This window comes from Antedon bifida, chromosome 1, assembly GCF_963402885.1.
Source record: "Antedon bifida chromosome 1, ecAntBifi1.1, whole genome shotgun sequence".
In the NCBI taxonomy this organism is placed as follows: Eukaryota; Metazoa; Echinodermata; class Crinoidea; order Comatulida; family Antedonidae; genus Antedon; species Antedon bifida.
Window position 1 is genome coordinate 29,870,913 of NC_136226.1, and position 21,909 is coordinate 29,892,821.

General features: G+C 33.1%; 2 protein-coding genes across 6 annotated transcripts in view; one reads left to right on the forward strand and one right to left on the reverse strand.

Moving 5' to 3' along the window:
- The window catches only part of LOC144848967 (uncharacterized), a 55,128-nt gene that overhangs the window by 23,208 nt on the left and 10,011 nt on the right, over positions 1–21,909 (forward strand). For 3 of the 4 annotated variants that reach the window (XM_078705922.1, XM_078705941.1, XM_078705933.1), the window contains exons 1-2: positions 20,774–20,908; positions 21,342–21,472. In XM_078705922.1, coding sequence (XP_078562048.1) covers positions 21,388–21,472 — 85 coding nt within the window. In that variant the 5' untranslated portion in view covers positions 20,774–20,908; positions 21,342–21,387. Of the gene's footprint in view, positions 1–20,773; positions 20,909–21,341; positions 21,473–21,909 lie in introns of those variants that run through there. The other variant, XM_078705928.1, reaches the window with a different exon arrangement.
- Positions 88–20,729, reverse strand: LOC144848923 (centrosomal protein of 152 kDa-like). Of its 2 annotated transcripts, none has more exons than XM_078705877.1 (23): positions 20,678–20,729; positions 19,729–19,864; positions 11,187–11,296; positions 10,694–10,841; positions 9,650–10,163; positions 9,285–9,440; positions 8,644–8,783; positions 7,862–8,062; positions 7,624–7,771; positions 7,028–7,274; positions 6,724–6,913; positions 6,209–6,334; positions 5,802–5,932; positions 5,575–5,703; positions 5,331–5,466; positions 4,804–4,953; positions 3,744–4,415; positions 3,451–3,591; positions 3,172–3,279; positions 2,518–2,961; positions 2,041–2,128; positions 1,787–1,943; positions 88–1,591 (listed from the first exon to the last, which is right to left on the reverse strand). In XM_078705877.1, exons 2-23 carry the CDS (start codon positions 19,834–19,836, stop codon positions 580–582), a joined length of 5,256 nt encoding a protein of 1,751 aa, XP_078562003.1. In that variant the 5' UTR covers positions 19,837–19,864; positions 20,678–20,729; the 3' UTR covers positions 88–579. The 2 variants fall into 2 exon arrangements, with proteins under 2 accessions (XP_078562003.1, XP_078562011.1); XM_078705885.1 differs by having other exon boundaries at positions 19,729–19,861; positions 20,666–20,723.

Below are 21,909 nucleotides of genomic sequence, written 5' to 3' on the forward strand. Positions count from 1 at the left end.
TGAAAAAGGAAAGTAAAGTTCAGATGTCTTTCTGTAACTTGCATCAACAACTGACAAGATCTACTGTGTATACTAAACTACAACATGTAAAGTTAATATCATTTATTTCACAACAAATATAAAATATCAAGTATAAATTTATATAATTTATAATAAACTATAATTACATAATATACATATTTCTAATATATATAATACTAGAATACAGTAAATAGATCAAAAATTGGAATTAAAACAATTAATTTAAAATTGATAGAGTAAAAGATTATGCCTAGATGAAATGCAAATATTGTTTCCTGAACTGTTTAAAGCTCTGTCTACATTATCAAAGTTTATGTGACAAAAAAATGTGAGGTGCCCATATATGGACATGATGATGTCATATCACTACCATATTTGGGCATATCACACTTTTTTTGTCAAAATAGTTTGATAGTGTAGACAGAGCTTTACAGTATTGATGTATAAAATCCTTATAGGGCACCAATATTAACAAAATTTAAATTTTAAAAATTGCCCATTTTGAGCTTAAAACCTATTCTTTAGTTTCACTGTAGTACTATGGGATACATTAATGTTTTATGTCATTAGCTTTGTTCTGGTTTGTCTTGGATACTCCACAAACATTTTAAAATCCTTGTGGCGACTTTCTTTTGAATCCGTTGGCGACAGCGACGAGTCCAAACTCGGAGGAAGCTCATTATATTCGGTTAATATTGATGCGCTTGAGAGATTACACGGGGTAGGTATTTGTGTTCTTTGCGTTATTCTCATTTGAGCTCTCTCTGCAGATCCTCGTTGCCCAACTGATCTGAAACTTGACTGCGTGGATAGTTGTGAGTCTCGGCCAGAATTTCTAGCAGAAATGTTATCAGCATATTGCGAAGGTAGTCTATTAATAGAGCTGTTTGAAGTGTTATTATCTAACAATTTATTATCACGCTGTTTTGATTGTAATGAATTAGAATAGTAAGTCTTATCTTTCCGATTGTCTGAACTACTAGATTGTCCTTTCTCATGATATTGTCTTCTTGAACGAACTGTTATATTTTCACCAGATTTACTTTGATCCGTATGATGACTTCTGGTGTTAAAAGACTTGATTGTCTCAGGAACACCAGCTTTTTGTGGTGAGGATGACATTGGTTTTTCGGGCATTGGGTTAAATTCTCTTGGGGACATTGACAAGGACTCTAAACTGCCAAAATTGATATCACTCCTGTTTTTCTCTAATGAAGAATTTTTAGACGATTGAAGATGTCTTCTAGAATCTGTTGGATCAGATCTACGATGATTAAGCTCGCTCTCTGTGTCCAAAAAGCTGCTAAGACTAGACTCACTGCTCCACTGTTTCTTTAAGTTAACAAGAGGTCTAGAAGATGCTTTTGAATCGTGCTGATCTGCAATTGATGTCATCTGATCAGATTTTGAGGATGGTATTTCATAGTGGTGCTTCTCCAGACTTCTTGTGACCCCTTCAGGATGTAAGTTTAAACCGTTTGTTTGTTGTGCTCTTTCTGGTGATAACTCCAGCGCGCTAGCCATGGCTGCCAGTTTGTTTGCCGTGCTTAGCATGGTTCCTGCACCATTGCTGAAAATAAATAAAAATAAACTTAATATTACTCTATTATTAGTTAGATGTTTTACTACTCTGACACAGAACATAACAAGTAATTCTCGGATGGACCCTGACTTCTAGATCACTACTCTAGACCACCGAGGTTGGAAAAGTAACTTGACTAAGCATTTATCATATTATATGTGTGGTAATATGACCTGACCTTACCTTTGACCTTTTCTGTCATCTTCAAGAAGCTGTTGCAAACATTGCAGATAATACTTGCGAAGTTTCTTGGCCGTTGCGTGCCGTTCTTTGATGACCTCTTTGCGCACTGTTTCACGACACTGCTCCCGTGTCTTCTCTACATGTTGTAAAACATCATCTGATGTACAAAAGTAATGATAATTTTACGGTCAATTTTGAATGCATCGGGTCAAGGGTCAACATGTTTTTTGGATAAGCAATTCATGTCAACATACCTTTTATTTTGTTTACTGTTGCCAAGTAATGTGAACGGAGTTCTTGGAGTCCGTCTGTTGCATCAGAAGGTGTATTCATTGTTTGCGTCTAAAATTGTAATAAATAACAAATACATTAGTTTCTCCTAAAGCTCTTTCTATACTATCAAACTTTATGTGACAAAAAATGTGATGTGCCCAAATGTGGACAAGATGACGTCATATCAGTACCATATTTGAGTACATCGCACTTTTTTGCCACATAAAGTTTGATAGTGTAGACAGAGCTTAAGTTTTATATATGATATAAGTCAAGATAATAATAAGTCAATTGAGGATGGGGGGAATTAGTCCACCACTTCGTTTTACCATTTTTAGGCCCTGAGCTCCTCTACCCCTTGTTTGATAGTGTAGATAGAGCTTAAGATAAATTGTGTTTTAATTGATTATAAAATAAAATCATAACAAAAACCCAAAAAATAAATACAATAAACTAACCTGAATACTGTTGTTGGAAACCTTAACTTGCTCCAAACGCCATCGTTTACGTTCTTGAGTATGTTTTTTCTCTTGTGTGTCTATAGCAACTGTATGTCTTCGTTGTAATTCGGCCATTTTAGCTTGCATGGTCTCCATAGCAACTGATCCCTCACTTCTTAGCTGATCTTTTAGATGTTCTAACTCTTTGTTCATAGTGTACTCTGTCTGTTCTAACTCCTTTTCTGTCATTTTAAGCTTTCGCTGCAATCGTTGTCGTTCCAACTGTGCTTTTTCAATTAGTTTGTTATGCTCTCTTGTAAACTTTCTTTTATAACTTTCTACCTTCTCTTCCATCCTTTGTTTTGATTCCTCCGCTTCTTCTAATTTCAGAAGAAGTCTGTGTTTCTCTTCTTCCCAAGTGTCGTGTGCTAGGTTTGTTTTTCTTGAAGCATCATTATGATTCTAAGATGAAAATTTGAAAACATACATGAACACACTTAAATAAAATATATTTTCGACATTGAATAAAAGAAAAACTCTAGTTAGTGCTTAGTGCTCGTTGAAGGGATCAGCGTAATTCAATTTTGAGTATGATGCTGGACTATGTTCTATCAGTCCAAACTATTCAAGCATGTAGGGCAATATATTAAAAACTTATTAAACTGAATTTACCTTATTCCATTCTTTCTGAGTTTCTTCTTGTTGTTTGATAATTCTTTCTTTCTCTTTTTCAAGAGCATTCAATTGATCAGTATACCTCTCTTCTAATTCTTGCCTTTCCTATTATTGAAAAACACATTTGAATAATGTGATGTCATATCACTACCATTTTTAAGCATATCACTATCATATTTGTGAACATCACACATTTTTTGTTAAACTAGTTTGATAGTGTAGACAGAGCTTTATAAAAAATGTATGCTGTCTTTCACACAACCATCTGACTCTCACCTTTTGCCACCTAGCCTGCTCTTCATTAACCTTTTCTTCAACAGCATCTCGTTTACTAACACTCCATTCTTCTAAAAGTTTAGTTCTCAACTTTGCTTCAGAAATACTGTGTTCAAGATCCCTTTGTTTTAATATTTTTGTCTGAAAACAAACAAAAATCAATCAATCACCACCTGGTGGATTAAAAATGGATTTAAATGGATACAGTAGCACTTATTAAGGTATAAAGATATAAAAAAGGTATAAAGAATAATAGACACCAAATACAAGAGAGAAAAATCATCAAACACTACCTTCTCATTATCAAATGCCTCTCTTGCTGATTTTAGAGCTTCCATAAGAACAACTTTCTGTTCTTCTAAAGTCATCTGGAGACTATCATCAGTATCTCTCCTAAGTCTATCCAGTGCATCCTGCTTTTCCTGATCTTTCCTCCTCTCCAGTGCTTCCATTTCCTGGTATTTCTTTTCCTCCAACACCTCCATTTCTCGTTTCCAGGATGTCTGTAGCTGTGACAACCGTCTGGAACTGTCCCTTGACCCATGAAGTTTTTCAATTTCTTGACTCCACTCAACTTTGGCTGACATCACTGCATCTTTGATTTTCGTTTGGACGTCTGAACTTTCTAGAATGCTTTCTCGTTCTTTCTCTAAGGCACTTGCGACTAGTTCTTTGAGAGTGATCTCCTGTTTGGCCTGCCATTCAGATTCTCCTCTAGACAATGCTGCCCTCACTGCAGATTCAATCTCATCAGCATGAGTTGTCTTCAAAAGACCTTTTTCTTGAGAAAGTTTCTGCTTATATTCTTCAATCACTTCTTTTCTTACTGAAGTAACTTTATCTTCTAGGTTTTTGTTGACTTCAGCCTCAAGCCTAGCCTCCCATTCAGCTTCGACTGCTTTTGTTGCACTCTCTCTGGCCTGTTTCTGAGCTGACAACATCCAATCAGCCTTTGCAATAGATAGCTAACAAAGACAAAAGTAAAAATTAAAACAAAGGCACAATATTTATTCTGTCATTATTTTTAACTTTGTAGTTGTAGTAACATTGGAGCCGATTTTCCACTATGCAAATTTGTTTGCACAAATCGAAAGTGTCAGCTTATAAGCATGCATAGAGAGGGATTTGGAAGATGGAAACATGAATATGCATGCGTATAAGCTGATACTTTCAATTAGCGCAAACAAATTCGCCTAGTGGAAAATTAGCTTTACTTGTGGAAAAAAGTTCCAGAAGTTTTAATCTAACCAAAACCACAACAGAACTATTCCAATGAGTAACCCATCTACATGTCTAAACAATATGATTTTCACTGTATGAGGGTGTGGTTATTTCATTACAAATATTTCTTACCTTTTCTTCTACCAATTGTTCAACTTCCTCATCCTTCTCTTCCATAATCTTTTTCCGCGAGATTGCCAAAGCAACACGATTGTCAGTTTCCAAAGAATTTTTTATATTATTCAATTTCTCTTCATTGTGTTTTTCAAGTTCTTCAATTGTCTAAAAAAATGAAAGATGAATTCAATATTTAAAATATTATTTATAGAAGAGAAAGAGTTACAGGCTACTGAATGGCGTTGTAGCTTGGTTGTTGAGATACTCGTCTAAATATCCCAGGATCATGGGTTCAAATCCTGTCAGATAAAGACTTTGTTTAAAAAGGACAATGAATGAACACACTTTATGCCCAAATATGGTAGTGATATGCCCAAATATGGTAGTGATATGCCCAAATATGGTAGTGATATGACATCATCATGTACATATATGGGCACATCACATTTTTTTGTCACATAAAGTTTGATAGTGTAGACAAAGATTTAGAAAGATGCCTAAATTGAAAAAAGTAATATGACAACACAACAATTTTGTTTTACCTGCTTTAACTGTCTTTCTGCATTTTCTGTCATCTTTGATCGTACAGTATCTTCAATTTTATTTTTCTCCTCACAGACTTTGACATAAAGATCCTTGACTTCATCTAATTCTTTGACTATTCCATCATTATCTTCTCTGAAAAGAAAAAAAAAAACGGTTTCAAAATGAAGCAGTATAAATTCAATGTTGTTAAAAGTAAACAAAAACTAATATAAAAAAATGAATTCTATGTTTAATACTCACTTGAGTTGTTGAAGACGATGTTCATACGCTTCTTTGAGGGTTACTTTCTCATCTTCCCATTCTCTCACCATCTCTTGTCGTAGGTTTTTGGATGAGTCCTCATGAAGTTGAAGAACAGCTGTACGACATCTACGAAGAATGGCATAAGATTGTAATAGAAATTGTAAGATGTGTCACATTTTGTTTCACATAAAGTTTGATAGTGTAGACAGAGCTTAAAGCATTACCTGTCAACAGCCGTTTTGCTATCTTCATCATGCTGCGTAATCATCTCAGACATCTGAATCTTCAGTTCTGCATTCTTCTCTGACAACTTTTCTGTTTTCTTCTCCAGTTCTTGCAAAGATGATTTTAGCTTCTATAAAGAAAAACAATTTCTAATAATAATAATAAATATTATTATTAGTTATTCGCACTTTACTTACTATATATAATTTATATTCTTCATGAATATGACGTTCATGTAGCATTTGTTGTACAGATAACTAATTCGTCAAATATAATTTGCACTTTATGCTCATGGGTCGTTTTGGGAGAGTTAATTTCACTGTATATACTGTAATAGAGTATATTTTCACATTCTGCTTTAAGGAATAAACGCATCTGTATTTGTATATAAATAATTAGAACTAACAGCGTTTTCTTCTCTGAGTTGAGCACACTTTTCTTTAGTTTGAATTAGCTCAGAACGTAGATTTTCAGTTTGAACACGGCTTCCATCATTCGGTTTATCTTGAGATTCAAATATCCTTAGTTTAATCTGAAATCAAACAAATCATAGTTTGATTATAAATAGAATTTAATTTTTGTCTGTACTCCATGTTTGATGACAGCACTGACTCTCTGTGTATAAGACTAATAATAGCTTATTAAGTCTTTTGGTAGCAAATAAAGCAAAATAGTTTACTACATTACCCTACAGGTCAGCACCTTATCTAAAGCTCTGTCTACACTGTCAAACTAGTTTGACAAAAAAAAAGTGTAATGTGCCCAATTATGGTAGTGATATGCCCAAATATGGTAGTGCTATGACATCATCATGTCCATATATGGGCACATCATATTTTGTTGTCACATAAAGTTTGATAGTGTAGACAGATCTTAAAACTAAAACAAGGTGACGTTTAACACGATTTATTAAACAATTACCTCTTTGTCTTTTAGTTCGGTTTCCATCTCAATAATATTTTTCTTCACGTTCACCAATTCTTCTTTGACACCTTTCAGTTCATTCTGTAATCGTGTCACTTGACCTCGCTTTGACCTATTACTGGTCAATGACCTCTCAAGTTCTGTTTTTAAACCAGATAGTAAGTCATCAGGTGCCAGCTTAGATGACCTGAGAAAATGAGATAAAATAAAATAATATATGATACACTGTACACATATAACTATATGAAACATTTGTGAAAAAAAAATTGTTAGCATTCAACAACAAAATTTGAACACATACTGCAACAATTTAGGAGTTTTCCAGTTTTCTTTTGCAAGATTGCGTTGAATGTACGAGTCACCAGCAGAACCATTAGGAGACTTGGAAGGACCAACCCCAAGACCAGCAGCAGCTTCATACATCCTTAACTCCTCTTTGACATCACCCAGTTCATCTTGCAGAGCTTGGCACATGTTCTCTGTGATGGTCTTGGATGATATGGCTTTCTGCAGATGTAGCTTCAGTTGTCCAATCTCTTGCACAGAACCTAGTACAGAAAGTAGTTATTTGTTTTTTGTTTTTTTTTCATATAGGCAAATTGCCAAGGATAACCATAAGCGAATTCATTCACTATCCTTTTAAAGGTGGCAATCCTGTTCACAAGCCAAACATATACACAAGATGCTCTACATAAACAGTAATTTATCATTTGAAAAAATCCTGACATATGACAGGACTTGAACCCAAGACCCTTGGATTGATAGCCAAGCATCATAACCATCAGGCCACAACTCTGAATTTGTCGTATGTAATAAATCTATATTTTAGATTAATCCTAACAAAATTTAGATTCCTAACCCTACTGAGTGAATAAACAAACACAATATTACAAATACCAGTGTCCAAAAGATCTCTGCACTGTCTTTGGGTTTCATCCAGCTTCCTGGTGAGTGAGCCGATTGTCTCCGTCATTTCCAACTTTTCTCTGTTTTGATCTCGTTTTAGCTGACCTAACACTTCTTTTTGGGATGATAGTTCACTCTCCTGTTTAAGAACAAAATTAAATATTAGTAAAACGTATTGGAGACCACCGAAAAAGAAATAAAACCAAATAAAAATATGCTGTTTTATTACCTTTTCCTGTAAGTATGCGTTCAGTTTGTCCAGTTTTGTTTCAAATTCATAAACTTCTTGTTGTTGCCTTCTTTGCAACTCAGCCAATTGAGCGTCATACCGATCATGTGACCTGGCGATTGTCTGTGATTTGTTAAGTTGAATGAGTTGATGGTTCAAAGCCACGTTGTTGCCTTTTAGTTCTTCTAAATCATTTGCAAGCTATAAAAAAAGCACAAAAAGTATAAAATAAGTAAAGAAATTTACATTTGGGAAATACACCAATATGCTTTATCAATTATATAAGGTTAGGTTAGGTTATTTTTTTGTAGAGTAACTAACTAAAGTATACTATGTTACAAAACAAACATTAATTTAAACATTTAGATCTCCTGATACAAATACAAAGAAAAGATATATATACAAAGCAAATCAATAATTCAACATGTTAAAGATATATTGTCCCCCTAAACATTAAAAAAAAAAATTTTTCTTTTAATATGCCATTTTAATGTCACGCAATAGTTATTCACTTTGATCAAAAACAGGATCGCAAAAAATAATATTTACCCAAAAAAAAAGCTTAAATTGTCTGGTTTGGTTAATATTAACTGTTTCTTTTGTCTTTTTATAAGTGAAATAATGACTTGTTTGGTCTTTTTTTTACAGAAGTGAATAATTTTATAAAAACTGCAAAATGGCCTATTTAAAGTCTGATTTTATTAATCTTCATTTTTCATGTTTTTGGGGACAATACATCTTTAAATAAAATAATCAAAATCAATTAAGCTAACTGTTCCTACTTGTTGTTTGCTTGCCATAAGCTCCTGTATGTTCTCTTCATATGTGTTTAATGTCTGTTTCATGTTCTTGCTATCATGAACACATTTCTGAAGTTGTTCTTTGTTTTGCTTTAGATCTAAATTCAAGCGGGACTTCTCACCTAATAAATAGACAATAATAATAATAACCAGAACCATGGAGCGAGTGAGCGATGTTATGGCTACATAATTACAGTTCCACTGTCTTAACTGCTCGGCCACTCACTCGCTAAATTATTATAAGAAAGATGCATTGACTTAGGTCTATCACATAGGTTGTATTTTTGAGTATCAATTACAGATAGAGAAGCAACTACCTTACAATCTGAATAGAATTCAACTAGAGAAAGGGTTTAGAGGATACAGTCAACTGTACAGTTAAACTGAAACTCTCCCAAATCAGAAGTTTCTCGAGGTTCAAATAGTACCAAATTCTTATTTATTTAAAAACCATTAACACACTTGGAATAACAGAATTTCTACAACATCAGCCATATTAAGCAAGCCGAATGGTGTCCAGTATTGAGAGAACTGACTGCAAAAGATGCAGGATGATGAAATGACCAGTAAGAACTTCCAGCCATAGGCTGCTAAAACGATCATAACCAAAAGCTTATTCTCACCATCAGCTATAGCAAGTTGATGATTTAGCACTCGTGTTTGCCTAGCCCCTTCCTCTGTCACTTGCTTCAGTTTCTGACGCAACTCCTCAAGTTCTCTGCCTCTTGCTTTGTATAAGATCTGTAGCTGGCCTAGTTGCCTTGTATCATTACTACCACCTGTGTAACAAATTTAGCTCATTTACATAAAGGCAGAAGTATGTCATCAGAATGCATAGCAAAACAATTAACATGAACTACTGTATTGATTGATTACTTTATTTCAGAATAAAAATTCCGTATTTTACAACAAATAATAAAAACTGGAAAATCACACTAAAATAGGATTTTCACCCAATTAGTGAAGAGATTTGAAGATTTAAAAATACCTTGATTCATGAATTGCTGTAACCTGATCTCCTCTTCTTGTACACTATTTACACCCCCATTTTCAGAATGGACTTGTCCATTGTGATCAGCATAGTTCTGTGGGTAGTTTTCTTCTTGATGTGGTTTATATTGCACATGTTGGGTATACGTTTGTTGTCTCATGTAATCATCTGATAACTTATTATGTGGTTCGTAATATTGTCCATTTTTTACCCACGTGTCCACATTTTTCCCTGTTTTACCGTTCCAATCCGGATGTTGCATGTTATTGTGTGCAAACTCTCCATTAGCGTTATCATTTTTCTGAACATCTTGCTCGTGTTCCTGTGTCGCACGATAGTGAAACTTGTGGTGAAACTCGGGTTGTTCACTATGTTCATTTGTATACTGTTGTTCGTGATGGTTGGCAAAGTTGTTGCCAAAGTGATGATTGTCGTGGTAGCCATTTTGAACCGGTCGGCTTAGGTCTCCTGATTCTGTGTCGCTTTCTTCAAAATGATCAGGTGTATCAGGCTATAATTATAAATAACAATTTGAATTGAATACTTTGAATTTGTTATTTATTTTATTTATACTTAGCAACCTCTTCAGTCAAAGACTGGTCTCTCAGAGGGCCCAGTTATGATCAGTGGCTGTGAGTGACAGTGTGTGTGTACTAGTACATCGGGGTAACCCCCTACTCGTCTGTGTGTGTACTAGTACATCGGGGTAACCCCCTACTCGTCTGTGTGTGTACTAGTACATCGGGGTAACCCCCTAATCGTCTCGAAAGATGTACTAGGTTCTTTAAAGTGAACATGAGGTAGATGTGTGCACTGGACCTACAGTTTATAGTCCTCATCAGAGAAGTAGTTGATTACTTATCTCATGCTGTTACACTCATCAAGTTTAGAATTTTGTGCAATGCAAGGAGGTGAATGTTTGAAAAACCAACCTGTGATGTGAGTCATACAATGTCTCTCTCAAAGACCAAATTCTGAACACCATATATATTATTATTATTACATTATTTGTATAATATCTAATGATCACAAGTGACCAACCTGATGTAACCTATAGTCTTGTGTCGGTGCTGGAGGTTTCAAAGAGGGCACCCCACTATCAAACGGAGTTGATGTATGGGTCAAAGGTTGAGTATGGGTCAAAGGTTGATTTTGATGATGCCATCCAAACTGTTGCCACATTAAGTTTCTAATGCAATAGAAAAACAAATTTTATTTACATTTTCTAAGTAAAAAATTAAAATTGAGCGCTTGAAACCTTTAAATAAAAAAACCAAAATTGTTACTTTGAGTCACTAATATTATAGATTCAATGTATCTACCATACAGTATATGTGGTAGGTACAATCAATATGGCATAACCTATAAAATGTATTTTATGTTTGCACTAATATAAGATAAACATAATTATCTCTAAGTACCACTGTACCAACATATGGCCAATGTTTGATAACCATTTAGCCTACATTACAGTAGGTTGCTTTTAGTGGTTTTAGGCAAATAAGTACTGTGCAAGAATTTCAAATATAATTACCTACTACTCTTCGTTGTTGGCGATTCAAACCCGGAGGAATCACGTGACGAGAGAGATGAGCAATCATCAAGTAGATCATCTGGAAGTTCATTGGATAAGAGATCATGTAACTGTAAAAGCAAAAAAAAAACAAAAACATAATAATAAAATAACAATAAAATCACCAAAAAATATCAATTCTTACCTTACAGTATGACTCCATTGTTGTCTTCTGTACTGTAAATAGTTACTTTGAACACCATTCTTGTCATTAAAACAAAACACCAATACAAACAACTTGTCTTACCTTGTGGAGAAGGTGCTCAATTTCCACGACATCCTCAACCGTGGGAGGATCGCTATCCAACTCACTAAACATACTGACCTGTCTTACCGACCATTGGGCTTTTAGAGCAACGATTTGTCATGTTATGAGATGTGTAGGTCTGTTTAGTAGAGTAATTAAATTCAGAGTCTTACAAACACACAAACATCTTGCTAGCTATGAATGAAAAAAAAGTTTTTTGAGGACCAGAGTTTTATGTTAAGGTCAGAATTCGGACCAGTTGAATAAAAAATGTCCTTAAATATCTATTTAGTGGCGCCAATGATAAAACTATGCTGCCTAATGTACTCAGTAAATAGGTTCATAATCTCGTAATAGGAATTTTAATTGCTCATTTTATGGATTATAGGTTTGTGTACAAATATATCTTATCAGATTTTATGTGCAGCAAAACATGATAGTCTTAAAATAAACGTTGGGGATAAGAATTAATTACAGATCATGTGGCATAGGTCAGCTAGCCACTGTTGAAAATCAGAATAGAAGAATATGAACTTCAAACAATGTTGGTAACTGTTACCAAACGATGTAAAACAAATATTCAGGGATGGATACAAAAACAAATAAATACATAAACATTCTTGAATGTTTGTTACAAAATATATCAATAAGAAAACATTTTAACGCTTCTAAATCTTATTTCTCAAATATTTAGAAAATTAAATGTGTTTACTCAACAAAAACAAAGAGATGGCAAAAGTAATTGGAAAAGGAAGGCTTAATTTGTCGCCTAAACAAAAAGAGTAACCTTTACCTTTTGTTTTCCAAACAATTAAAACTATAATCTCTTCCTAGAACCCCTGCTAAAGTTAAACCTTTCCTAGAAATAACAATTGGGGCTTGCTGTGTCTATCATCATCTGACTTTAAGTTGTAATTATAGAGTATTTATTGTAATAAAAGGTTCTGATCATTTTGAGTGATTGGCAGATGGGTGTTAGTACAAATCAATGGTTGATGAATTCATGTTGTGATAATGAAACCAGGCTTGTTCTAATTGCCAGCTATGCTTCGGTCAGTTTTTAAACTGACCACACTACTTGATCTTTTTATGACATTGGATTAGACATTGGGATGTTTAACTTGAACAAGAAACTTCATTTTGTTTCCTTGAGTAGCACTTCTATTAAAATATATTACTATGACTAAACTGTTAAAAAATATAATTTTTTTTCAATGTCAAACTTCTTTTGAAAAAAGAATCATATTTTGCCAGCACAATTTCATGTATGGCATGCAGCTTTGACCACGCAATTCCATGTATGGCACGTATCTTTGACAGCACAATTCCATGTATGGCATGCATCTTTGACAGCACAATTCCATGTATGGCACGCAGTTTTGACAGCACAATTTCATGTATGGCACGCACTTTTTAATACAGTATTATCAGTATCAACCTATCAATTAATGTTAATTATGAATTTTAAAAGCCATAAAATATTTTAATTATCAACTATCACAAAACATGATGGCTGCAATAAAAATTGGTTTTCAAACCAGCAAAAAATAAAAATAAACAACCAAAAAACAAATTAAAAACTTGTATTAATCAATTAAAGATATATTGTCCCCCTAAAAAAATATTTTTTTAAATTTTTTTGTTGAATATGTTATTTTAATATCACATAATAGTTATTCACTCTCACAAAAAATTGGGTCTGAAAAAAATAGATTTACCTGAGAAAAATGTAATTTAAAGCAAAAAATGGTCAAATTGTCTGGAAGACAATGAGTTTTTGGGTAATTTAACTGTTTATTTTGTCTTTTTATAGGTGAAATAATTTTTTTCACTCGTTTTTTTCTTATGGAAGTGAACAACTTCATTAAAACTGGAAAATGGCCTATTCAAAGTCTGATTTTAAAAATCTTTATTTTTCATGATTTTGGGGGACAATACATCTTTAATGTTAATTGTGAATTTTAAAAGCCAGAATTTTAATTATCAACTATAAAAAAACATGATGGTTGCAATAAAAATTGGTTTTCAAAACAGCAAAAAAAAGAAAGAAACAAACAACAAATTAAAACAGAATTCATTTCTAATTTATTGTAACTCTCCTCATTGTCTTCTAAAATTTGCTTTTGTTAACTATAACGTCCAAACAAACAAAATTTTGCACAAATTAAAGGCGTTCATTAAGTGTACACATAAAGTCAGTGACTATACTTCATTGATTTTTCATCACAAGAAAGGAATTTGATATAAGATGAACAACGGGCGTGCAATGTGTAGGCGATAATTGCAATAATGTTTGCATTCAACGAAACAAGATATCAATAATATTCTTTGACGTTTACTAATCTACGTTAAAATGAGAGTAAAGATTTCGCATAACTTTTTTAACTCCAAGGACGCGTCGATGAAAAGAACATCAATATTCAGAAACTTAATTCCAAAGCAAGACGTAAGGGGTATTGATTTATAAGTGTAATTGATGACTGGATTATCTCAATTGACCCGACCCTAACTCAGGTGGGCGACATTTAAAGTGTATAATACACATTACTTTGGGGCACCCTATTCAGGGGACACCACTATTTTCTCAGGCACCAGAAATTTGGAACCAACTCCCTCATTCCATCCGTTACACTCCATCCCCTTTCAATTCAAATCTCTCCTGAAAAACTCACCTATTTCAATAGTTATTCTGTTCATGTTGTGCTGTGATACCCCGGTAAAGAGTGTGCTCTATAAATGTTCGATATTATTATTAGGGGACAATTTCCAAGAAACATGTATACAATTTTTTTTTTTTATTCAGTTACAGTATATTACACAGAGGCACCTTACAAGATGGAACCACCTTAGCTTCAAGGAACCTCAGATTAACAAATACAACATTTTAAAACAAAAAACTAACATAAACATCAATCAAATCTTCCAGAATTAACAAGAAATTGTTGTACATAATAAAACAATAAAGCATTTTCACAATTCGAAAGAAGATCGGAACCAAAAATAAAAATTTCACTTAAAAATTTCAAATTATACGTTAAAGAAAAATCCTTGGCTAAGATATCCTCAATAATTGAGTTAGTGCTTACAAGTAGAATATCTCTTTGTGTATTTGTACAATTAAATGTGTAATTAGTTCAAAAAATCCACAGTACAAGAATATGATATTAAACATACTGTGCCTATAACTGTGTATACTAGTTAATAAATCCATGTTAAGGAAGGGGTATAAAACAACTGTGACTAAGCTATTACAACAGAGATTAGGGTGCGGAACAATGGCCAGATTAGACACAATTAAACACCTTTCAAATAGGATATGTCAGATTACAATGTTCTAGCATTCCTCTTAGTTGTTGTTTCTATTTCTCATAGTTTACATACTGTACAAGCTTGTTTGTTTACAAATTCAAATATGTTTGTATTTAACCAAAAACTTGAAAAATATTTTATACACCATTCAAATATTTATTAACCAAAAACTTTAAAAATATTTTATATACCAAAATGCTGATTGTTTGACATCTATATACAATATATGGACCACAATTAATAGTATTAAGCTCTGTCTATACTATCAAACAAAATGTGATGTGCCCATATATGGACATGATGATGTCATATCACTACCATATTTGGGAATACCACTATCATATTTGGGCACATCACACACAAACTAGTTTGATAGTGTAGACAAAGCTTTAGAGAGTTATTTGATGATTTTCCATACAATGAATGTTTTTATGTTTACAAATTGATTTACTGCTGTGTTTTGAGCCTTTGTAATGTCAAATGGCAACAACTTACTTAAATGCTACTTTATGGTTGTCTGATTTGATGAATTTAAGAGTATTAAGTACATTTTTTAAATACATACTAAATTATATTTAAGGTCTATTTTTAACACCTTTCACAAAATGTTATTTTGTGATATGTCATTTATTTGTTTATCCATAAAACGTTACAGTATTTTCTTTTAGAGATAAAAACCAATCTTTAAAATTTCCTTCAGTATAAAATATTGACTGAATTTTTTTGGGAACTAAACTATATGTCAAACATTTTACTTTTTGATTTAAAAAAAATTAATTTATACATAATTTTACTTTCTATGGACCAGAGATTCCGAAATAAATGAATGATTGACTGAATTTAGTAATTATTATTTTAATAAACAAAACAAATGATTCTCATTGTGAAATTTTCCCAGTGTAACTGACAGATTAAAACATCTTTAGAATTATTTCAATAACTAGTACACAAACTTGGTGAACTGTGCCTGTTTACATGCAAATTGTCCCCCTTAGTTTTCCCAAAACTGATGATCACCAAAGAAGGTACAACAGTAGCCCACCTGATCTAATAACAATTCAGCAAACATATTTTTATCCTTAAGTAAATGATCAACTTGGCAGTCAAACACTTATAGAATTTTCCATGAGATTCTGAAAGTAAATCTTTTGGTCTTTTATTTACCGACAAGAAATTAGATATGGGACGAGAAGAGATTCTTTTTCAAGATTGCTTGTTTCGAATCTCATTAAATTTTATTCATCAATAAGTGATTATTTTGAATTGATGGTCAATCGGTCAAGTGTTGGGAATAGAATACCTAGTGTTTGGTGAGACGCTTACGAGAGGGATAATAACGCGCTTATACAAGATGTTGATTTAGGTAATAAATAGAAAAAAGAAACACGATACTTGGATCTATTAAAATCTATACTAAGACGGACTATTATTATTGCTGACACAATCAGTTACCATATCAACAGCTTTATTAAAATATATGCTGGTCTTTCTTAGATTGTAGAAAAACAGGTCTTTTAAAGGTGTATTGTCCCCCAAAAACATGAAAAGTGAAGATTAATTAATTAATAATCAGACTTTGAAATGGTTATTGTGTAGTTTTAATAAAGTTAATCACTTCCGTAGATAATGACAAAATAAATGGTTAAATTCAACCAAAAATCCATTGGCTGACAGGCAATTTGACTATTTTTTGCTTTAAATTACAGTTTTTTCAGGTAAATACATTTTTTTTCGATCCAATTTTTGGTCAAATGGATTTATTATGTAATATTAAAATGGCATATTCAACAAAAAAATGGGGGGACAATACATTTTTAAACATTACTAAGAACTATAATTGATCAATCGTTTGAACAAAACTGTTAAACAATATCCCGTCCTCCTCTCCAATCTTTTTGAATTCATCCCTAACTTTTATCATCACAGGGAAGTACCAACCAGAAATTAATTTCTTTGAGAAGATTGGTAGAAAAATAATTAAATCAATTGAGATTCAGTGTCTATTCAATCTCTCACAACCTTACTGTCTTTAAACAAGCTACATTGGTCTATTAATTAAATCGGGGTGAAAAGGTGAGAGAGACAATATCAACATTGTTTGAGTATTTCTAGCATCCATTTTAATTTTACATAATTTTTACAAAGTAGCTTTGGCACCAGGCCATATTCACCAATAACACTTAAGTGAGACATTTCCTTTAATTAATTAAGTATTTCACTTAAGTCAATACAGTATTTCTCTTAAATTGTATTCACTTAGAATAGGACATTTTCTTAATTTTAAGGGTAAGTGTTTCCCTTAGCCTAAGTGTGAATGGTTAATACGGCCACAGGGAGCTAGTATACTGTGTATACCACAGAGGAGCATTGCACCAACATTAACTGTAGCTGATACAGTATATTGAGTATCTAGTAAGTTACGTAGCAAGAGTGAGATCTGACCAATCAATTTTGAATCTTATTAGGATGGCATGACTCTAGTGCTCAATTGTTTCTTAAATCTTAATCTTTACCTCTGAAACTTTCTTAAAAAAATCTTGACCCCCAGGGGGGTAAACTTTACACATGGACACAAAAATATCAATTACCAACAAATAATGTAAAAAATATGAATTTCTAAATACTGCATTATCATTTTGATACTGTAATAATAATGCAGTCTTTTTTGGAAAATAATAATTATCATCCTTTTTACCAAATAAATGAATTAAAAATACAATAAATCATTTCTTTACTGAAAACATTTTATACTATTAATATTTTTAATTTTATAAAACTGTTTTAATCTTCAGACTTTTTGTTTCTATTTCTTCTATTGTTTACTAAAATTACCATATTTAATATTTACCCCAACAAATTAGAGGTAAAATAAAAACCCTAAATGGCTTTTGCAGTATTTGAATAATGACAGATTCCAGTATCTTAAAATTGTAGAATAAAGTATATTTTATGAAGAAATAAAGAATATAAATCAATTAAATTATTAAAATTACCTGATAGATTAGAAAAATCAGTATAGACTCAAGTATGACTGGAGTAGTTAGATATCAAATCCAAATCTTTGAGCCTCATACATCAAAACCCTGTATCTCTTGACCATTGTCAATCAAAACAAATGTCATTTAAGCTCCACCCCCATTATACTTTTGAAAGATGACTACTCCAGCCAGAACAACCAATCACAGACAGTGTATTGTATAGCTCCACCCATTTTGTATAGGATCTGTTTGGAGTGACAGGATAAAGTCACCCACTTTATTGTTTAGACCTCCATGTTTAGACATTATGTATATCAACAACATAAGAGTAATAACCAAACCAAAAGGTCCCCTAATGAGAGTCTAATATGGAAGTATAATAAACACCTAAACAATGAAATACACACAATCATGTCAGGGGTCAATATTTAAACATTAATTATACCATCATGACATTACAGGCACAAGTTAATCATAGAAATGCCAAGACTTGCTTCACTAACTTAAAAAAAAAAATGTAATCAAACATGTTGGAATGTTGATACAATATATTATTTATTTGGTTAAAAACATGATTACAGAATCAAACATCAGATCTAATATGAGATATTTATTTTGGATTTTGTTGTACAGTTTGTATGAGATGAAAATATTGTTGTCTTAAGCTCTGTCTATACTATCAAACTCTAAGTGACAAAAAAAGTGATGTGCCCATATATGGACATGATGATGTCATATCACTACTATATTTGGGAATATCACTACCATATTTGGGTACATCACACTTCTTTTGTCAAACTAGTTTGATAGTTTAGACAGAGCTTTATAGAACAATATTGTTGACATGTGAGTTGGAATTTGAACAAAAAGATGTTACTTACCGTTTATAATAGGAAACAGTTATTATTATATTATATGTACTTACTTACCTTTGCCTGGTACACATTCAAGTTCAACAAAGTACAACAATGCTTAACAAAAACATTGAACAAATGTGTACTTCAATGACTTCTGATCTTATAAATACTTTAAAAAAACTTCTAATTTATGCTTCCAAAATTCCAAGCACAGTAAATGTTACCAAATGCAAGTTTCGTTTTGGTAACATGAGTTGGTCTTTTGAAATATATAATGTATAAATACCTGTTTATTAAAGAATTATACATTTTTTTGATGAAATAAAAGTAGGAAGAAGCCACAAAAGACAAAAAAAAAAGATAAATATTTAAATTTCTTGATGTGGTAACATAGCAAAACTAATCATCCGAAAAAATGAAAATAACAATTATTCTAATTAATCGCTACTTTTCATCAATTCAATAGGTAATATTTGATGACAATTTTAAGGCAGTGCTTTACTGATCAGATCTCCCAAATCTTCCAATTAAGTGGCCTCACGTTACAAGTGCAATTTCTCCTCATTTTCCATAATCATAATTTTAATCATCATCATAATGCACACTTGCACATGCAATGCTATAAATTGGGACCTCTGACTGCCTGTTGTTTATTTTGTAAATAAAATTTGTGATACACAGGTTTACATATCTATTAATGTGAAGTTAATTAATACCCTTTTCACATCTGCATAAATTGTAACAAACAACAACTTGTAAACCGATCTCCCGATTTATTACATGTTTTCATACACGATACACAAACCCTGAGAAGTATCGGAAGGAAAGTGTAGTTGCACGCTATTTGATTACTATGATTGGTCAGTTTAACACCATGGCAATACACGCACGCCACCCAGTAAGAACTCGGAACAAAAACAGGCCTCTCATCAGTGTGTTTTTCTCCTGAAATTTCACATCTCGGAAGATTTTCCACAAAATTGAATTCACAATATGCAAACCTGGTTACACCTTGTTACATTTTGCAGTGTGAAAAGGGTATTATATTAGTCATACAGCAATTAGGCAAATGACTACAAAGTCAATAACCAAGATGAGCTCTGTTACAGTACCTCTTGCTCTCGTTTTAAATCTTCTTTCTGTTGCTCCTGTTCATCTTGTTCTTCGAGGGCGTTGGCATCAAAATGAATGCTTGTCCCTGGGTTGATCATGCTGGTCATCCTTATTTTGTTTTGCAGTCAACTACTACTAAAATAAAAAAGTGCCTGTGCTGGAAATGCTTATTTGCACAACTATTCATAGCAATGAACGGTAGGGGCCTATATGTAATTTATTATTTTCTATCACATGGACAATCGTGCAATTAGTTCTCTGTGCCAATAATAAGACAACATGGTGCCATAGGCTATAGCATCAATTTTATGACCCACTATACGACACCTGGGAGAGGTGTGTCATGGGAGCATCATTTCAAATAATTGATGCAGGGTGTGTGTCACAAAACCTAGATGGTATGTCACAATGCAAAATGGGTGCATCATGGTCACCTCTAACTAAGGTTTGAGTCATATTTTATCACAGCACAGGGGTGCATCATGGTATTCATAAGGTATAACAGAAATCGGACAAATGAAGCACCGGTCGTTGGTATATATAGTGGGTCATATAATTGACAATTGCATATAATAATAAATAATTATATTATATTAGGCATATTATATTCATCATCCATGGACCAGGCCTAGCCTATACTAGACATATTGTTGTAATTCCATGCATAATAATAACCAACGGGATTGGCAAGTCCAAGCACCAACCTAGCCACTAGGCCTATGCTAGTAGTACCCAACACGGCGGACACTGGCTGACTGAGACGCATCTCTCCCCACACCACACACTACTCCACAGCACATTCACTCAGTCTAGACTAGGCCTAGCATTTATGTATGCAAAAGTACCACTATCACTTCGAAGTTAGTAACACACAGTTGTTTAATCATTGCTGAATATATTAATTTTAATTCACATATAGATAATGATATTTTTAACTGATGAAATTACCATATATTCGAGTAAATTTACGGAGCAAAACTTCAAGTTTCAAAACATTCTCACATCACGCGCCATATTTTTGTAAACAGTTTGAGGGCGGTGTACGTATTTTTGGGTGTTTTTTTTATATCGTGATCGCGGAAATTCAGTGATCGTTTATTATTGCCTTTTTTGGTTGTTTTTATGCCATTTATAATTCACAAGAAACGCGATGAACGGGATGGAAAATCAATTTTAAATGTAAGCCTCAGAAATAGTTTATATCATTGATTAATTGGTTAGGCTAAAGGTAATCTAGCAGTATGGAAAGGCTGGTTAAGGCTTGGCCTAGGGTAATCCTGGCCTAGTAGTGGTAATAGTCTAGCCTTTATATTAGTTAGGGTAGGACGCTAGGGTAGATTTTGTTTTGATGTCAGTCCAGAGAGACAGATGGAGGAGTATGACTATGACTATGTATGAGTGAGGTGTCACAATTGAAACGTCATAGGTCTACCCAATATTATATAAGTACAGAACAGTTGAGTAGTAGATGGATGATTATTAGTGACGATAACAGATTCAGCAGACTTGCTTATAATTGAATATTTGTTTATATTTATATTTTTAAATGATTGCTTGCAATTAATTTTACAAGCCTACTTTACGAAAACAAACATTTCTTGATTACTTGCAGATCACAGAAAACTCTACTAAAACCTGTGTACTTGTACGGTATAAAGATGGCTGACGACCGTGTGATGGAACCGGATGTGCCGTCACAGACATCAACCTGTCCAGATGATGAGGATGATGATAGTTTTAGTGGTACTGTATTGTTGACTTTAATACTGTCTTCAATCAAGGCAATCGAACAACAGGACACTGAGCTCGCCTTGCCAAGATAGGAACTCGTAACAGTCCTTTGATCTTATGTCTGGCTGCGACAAATACCAACAGTACTGTACTATGCACATATTCTCCGCGGCACGCAGTGTCTGTTTTAAGAAGATTTGGACTGATCGTGTCACAGCCACAGATAAACCCTTTGATCTCTGAAGCTCAGCATCCTGTTGTTCGATTGCATTGGTTCAATAAAACATACTACTACGCAGGGGTGGATCCAGCATTATAGATTAGTGGGGTGGGAGAAAAATAAAAATAGTAATTATTTTATTTCAAAAAGACATGGCTGTTAGATTTTAGGGGGGCTAAAGCCTGTTTAGACCCCGCCTAAATCTGCGCCTGTTCAGTATGGCCGCATA